We start from the raw sequence: 5,372 nt of genomic DNA, 5'->3' as shown, positions 1-5,372 counted from the left end.
TTTACCTTATTGCACCTGTTTTACTTACTTTACTTATTGCACTTGTTTTATTTATCTTGCCAACTGTACCTGATATAAACCTTGTTTCTTTCTTCATCATTCTGTTCTGTAAAGAAGCATGTGATTTATTTAATTAAATTTTTAAAAATGTTTTCAAAAAGAAATATTCTGTTTTCTAAAAACGATTGTTAAAGGTTTTAGAGATTAAATAAATTGCTTGTTTCTTTACAGAGCTATGCCTCCCAGAAGACAAAACCGTGCAAACAACCGTGATGGTAACAATGATAATAATAATCCAGAACCTACAATGGCCCAGATTCTTCAGATCTTGGCCCAACAGACTGCCAACCTGACTCAACAGCAGGAAAGGCAGGCTAATCCCCAGGTTACTTTCAAAAACTTTCAGTCTGTTAATCCCCCAGAGTTTAAGGGTTCAGCGGACCCTATTGAGGCTAGGATATGGTTGAAGGAAATTGAAAAGGCATTTATGTTGGTTAAAGTGAGAGATGAGCAGAAGACTGAGTTTGCTAGTTATTATTTGAAAGAGGAGGCCACCTATTGGTGGGAGTCTGTGAGAGCAATGGAAGGGACAGAGGATGTTACTTGGGATAGGTTTAAGGAGTTGTTTTTGGAGAAATACTTTCCTCAATTTCTCCAGGATCGAATGGAGTTACAGTTTTTAGAATTGAAGCAAGGGGATATGTCAGTGGCTGAGTATGAGAAAAAGTTTGCTGAGTTGGCTAGGTTTGTTCCTACCTATGTAGATACCGACAGGAAAAGAGCTAAGAGATTCCAACAGGGGTTAAAAGCATGGATCAGGGGAAAACTAGCCATATTGGAATTAGATACTTATGCAGCTGTAGTTCAGAAGGCAATGATAGCAGAAACGGAAAGCGAAATGTCTCAGAAAGAGAAAGAGGGAAAGAAGCGTAAGCCAGAGCATCATGAGGGACAGTTTCAGCAGGGAAGGTTTCAGAACTTTAACCCGAAGAAAGGGAAATTTCAGCAGGGGAGAAATCCCATTTTTAAGAAGCCAGATGTAGGCGGTAATGGACAAGGTAACCGTCCAGCTATTGGAAATCAACCAAGGCCTCCACTGCCGGAGTGCCAGATATGTGGAAAGAGACACGGGGGAATCTGTAATAGATTGAATGTGGTGTGTTATAAGTGTAACCAGAAGGGACACTATTCTAGGGAATGTCAGAACCCACCAGCACGAAACCCAATGATTCGAGACCAACCAGCAAGGAACCAACCCAATAGGACTCCAGCAGCTGGAATAACATGTTTTAGGTGTGGAAAACCAGGACATATGGTGAAGGATTGCAAAGTACCAGCTCCAGGTAACCCTACACTTAGAATTATGGGATCCACTCCAGTAGTCCCAGAAGTTCCCAAAGCCAGAACCTACAACATGACTATGAGGGATGCAGTTCAGGATGCAGATGTAGTGGCAGGTACGCTTACTGTGAATTCTTTATGTGCCAAGGTCTTGATTGATTCTGGAGCTACTAGATCGTTTATTTCTGAAGATTTTGTGCCTAAGTTGAATTATCCTATAGAATTGCTTAATGAGATTATGAATATAGAGTTGGCTAATCAGGAACGTGTCCCTGTTAGCCAAGTTTATAGGGATTGTGAAGTTGAGATCTTAGGAAATAACTTTCGTGCCGACTTGATACCTTTCAAGTTGGGAGAGTTTGATGTTATTTTAGGGATGGATTGGTTATCGAAGCATAATGCTCAGATAGATTGTCGTAGTAAAAAGGTTATGTTAAAAACACCGAATGAGAAGACGATAGTATTTCGAGGGTAGAAACAGGTAAAGAAGTTTTTGACTATGATTCAAACGAAGAGATTGTTACGTCAAGGCTGTGAAGCTTATATAGCATATGTAACTGATCAGAGTCGAGAACTTGTGAAGCTTGAAGATATTCCTGTAGTAAACGAGTTCCTAGATGTATTTCCAGATGAGTTACCCGGATTACCTCCAGATAGAGAAATTGAATTTGCAATAGATTTAGCACCTAGAACCGAACCAGTATCTAAAGCCCCATATAGAATGGCCCCAGTAGAAATGAAGGAATTGGCAACCCAGTTACAAGATTTGTTAGAGAAGGGAGTGATTAGACCCAGTGTATCTCCGTGGGGAGCACCAGTGTTGTTTGTGAAGAAGAAAGATGGTAGTATGAGGTTATGTATTGATTACCGGGAACTTAATAAGCTAACTATTAAGAATAGATATCCATTACCCCGTATAGATGATGTGTTTGATCAATTGAAGGGAGCGAGATGTTTTTCGAAGATTGATTTAAGATCGGGATACCATCAGCTAAAGATTAAACAAGAAGATATACCTAAAACAGCTTTTAGAACCCGATATGGCCACTATGAGTTTTTAGTGATGGCCTTTGGATTAACCAATGCCCCCGCAGCTTTTATGGATTTAATGAACAGAGTCTTTAAACCATATTTGGATAAATTTGTGATTGTTTTCATAGATGATATTTTGATTTATTCAAAAACCACGGAGGACCATGCAACCCACTTAAGGATGGATTTAGAGACATTGAGAAGAGAGAAGTTGTATGCTAAGTTTTCAAAGTGTGAATTCTGGTTACAAGAGGTTCAATTTCTAGGTCATATAGTCAGTAAAGAAGGAATTAAAGTAGATCCCTCCAAGATTGAGGCAATTATGAATTGGGAAAGGCCAAGGACACCAACAGAAGTTAGAAGTTTCTTGGGTTTGGCAGGTTATTATAGAAGATTTGTTCAAGATTTCTCAAGGATTGCTGTACCAATGACGAGGCTTACCCGGAAAGAAGAAAAGTTTGTGTGGACTAAAAAGTGTGAAGAAAGTTTCCAGGAATTGAAGAAAAGGTTAGTATCAGCCCCAGTGTTATCACTTCCAGATGAGCAAGGGAATTTTGTAATTTATAGTGATGCTTCTCATAAGGGATTGGGTTGTGTGTTGATGCAACATGACAAAGTCATTGCTTATGCATCCAGACAACTCAAACCCCATGAGCAGAAGTATCCTACACATGATTTAGAGTTAGCAGCCATAGTGTTTGCATTGAAGATTTGGAGACATTATTTATATGGAGAAAAGTGTGAAATCTACACAGATCATAAGAGTCTGAAGTATATCTTTATGCAGAAGGAGCTTAATATGAGGCAGAGAAGGTGGTTAGAATTAATAAAGGATTATGATTGCACCATTAATTATCACCCTGGAAAGGCAAATGTAGTGGCAGATGCTTTGAGCAGGAAAGAAAGACTGAATGTGTTGACGTTACCCAAGGAAATATATAGAGAATTCGAAAAGCTGGAAATAGAAGTTAGAGTAAGTGAACCGTCAGAAGCTGGATTATATACAATGATTTTTCAACCAGAGTTACTAGAAAAGATAAGGAAATGTCAAGAGACCGTAATGGAACAGGATGTTAATAATTTAGTAGGGGAAGAACTTTGTACCCAGAAAGATGATCAATGTATTCTAAGATTTTCTTCTAGAATATGGATTCCACCAGTACAGGAGCTGAAAGATGAAGTTTTAAGTGAAGCACATAGTTCCGCTTATTCAATCCACCCCGGGAGCACTAAGATGTATAGAGATTTGAAAGAGAATTATTGGTGGCCAGATATGAAGAAAGAGATTGCAGAGTGGGTAAGTAAATGTTATACGTGTCAAAGAGTGAAGGCAGAACACCAGCGACCGAGTGGATTGTTACAACCCCTAGAGATTCCAGAGTGGAAATGGGAGCATATTGCGATGGATTTTATAGTTGGATTACCTAGAACGAGGGCAAATCACGATGCCATATGGGTTATTGTAGATAGACTAACTAAGTCAGCTCATTTCCTTCCCATTAACGAAAGATTCTCATTAGACAAGTTAGTCCATATGTATCTGAAGGAGATCGTCGTTCGTCACGGAGTTCCAGTCTCCATTGTATCCGATCGAGATCCACGATTCAACTCGAGATTCTGGAAGAGCTTTCAGGAATGCTTGGGCACCAGACTGAATATGAGCACTGCTTATCATCCACAAACTGATGGTCAGAGCGAAAGGACTATTCAAACGATCGAGGATATGCTACGTGTCTGTGCTATCGATTTTAAAGGCAACTGGGACGAGCATCTACCGTTAGTGGAATACTCATACAACAACAGCTATCATGCAAGCATCTGAATGCCTCCTTATGAAGCTCTTTATGGACGTAAATGTCGCTCACCCGTGTGTTGGGATGAAGTAGGAGAACGCAAACTACTTGGGCCAGAACTAGTTCAGCAGACGAAATAAGTGATTGAAACCATTCAAAGAAGACTGATTTCAGCACGGAATCGTCAGAGAAAGTACGCGGATCAAGCCAGAAAGGATATGGAATTTGAAGAAGGAGAACCTGTATTACTGAAGATTTCGCCATGGAAAGGACTATCCCGATTTGGTAAGAAAGGAAAGTTAAGTCCCAGATACGTCGGACCATTCGAGATCTTGAGGCGCGTGGGTAAAGTAGCTTATGAGTTGGCATTACCACCACATATGGAGCATATTCATAACGTCTTTCATGTGTCAATGCTTAAGAAGTATCATCCAGATTCTAGGCATGTGATAGAATACGAGCCAGTAGAACTTCAGGCAGATTTGTCTTATGTTGAGAATCCAATAGAGATTTTAGATAGGAAGGAGAAAGTGTTAAGGAGTAAAGTGGTGAAAATAGTGAGAGTGTTGTGGAGAAACCCAAAAGTTGAAGAATCAACTTGGGAGTTAGAAAGTGATATGTGTGAGAAATATCCTCACTTATTTTCTTAGCAGATTCTGAGGACAGAATCCTTTTAAGGGGGGAAGGATGTAATATCCGGGATTTCGACATGTGTTTATTTATACCAGTATGTGAATATTTTGTGAATATTATGTGAATTAATTGTGAATTATATGTTAAGTGACTTGTTGAATGATTGTCTATGTATGTTATGACTTGTTAAATTATAATTTTTATATGATCAGATCAAAATATGGAGAATTTAGGCACTCATTTGGTAAATTATGGATTATTATATGATTTGATAGTTTATTTAAGGATTTAATTAAGTATATTATAAAATATTATTATTAAATTGATTTTAAACCCGTTTACTCGGTAATTAAACCCCGGGGGGCTTTCGGGAAAGTTTCGCCGGTTGGTTATTTGAGACATTCTGAACAACTTTCGTGTTTTAACTTTTCCCATCTGGTGTACGGATTTACGTGAAAGATTTTCGGAACGATTTTATGAATATTTTATTATTAATTATCGTATCAATAATTGTGTACACCGGATAATTTTAACACCCCAAATAATCTTGACTCAAACATTATATTCTCGTAT

General features: G+C 38.6%; 1 protein-coding gene across 1 annotated transcript; it reads left to right on the top strand.

Annotated features, from left to right (window-relative positions):
* Positions 1-235: 235 nt before the first annotated feature.
* LOC135152197 (uncharacterized) lies at positions 236-1,816 on the top strand. The gene has a single exon (XM_064092033.1). It carries the CDS (start codon positions 236-238, stop codon positions 1,814-1,816), a length of 1,581 nt encoding a protein of 526 aa, XP_063948103.1.
* Positions 1,817-5,372: the final 3,556 nt, after the last annotated feature.

This window comes from Daucus carota, chromosome 4, assembly GCF_001625215.2.
Source record: "Daucus carota subsp. sativus chromosome 4, DH1 v3.0, whole genome shotgun sequence".
Classification (NCBI taxonomy): Eukaryota; Viridiplantae; Streptophyta; class Magnoliopsida; order Apiales; family Apiaceae; genus Daucus; species Daucus carota.
The sequence above is the reverse complement of the archived record's forward strand: the minus strand, read 5'-3'. Positions and strand labels throughout refer to the sequence as shown.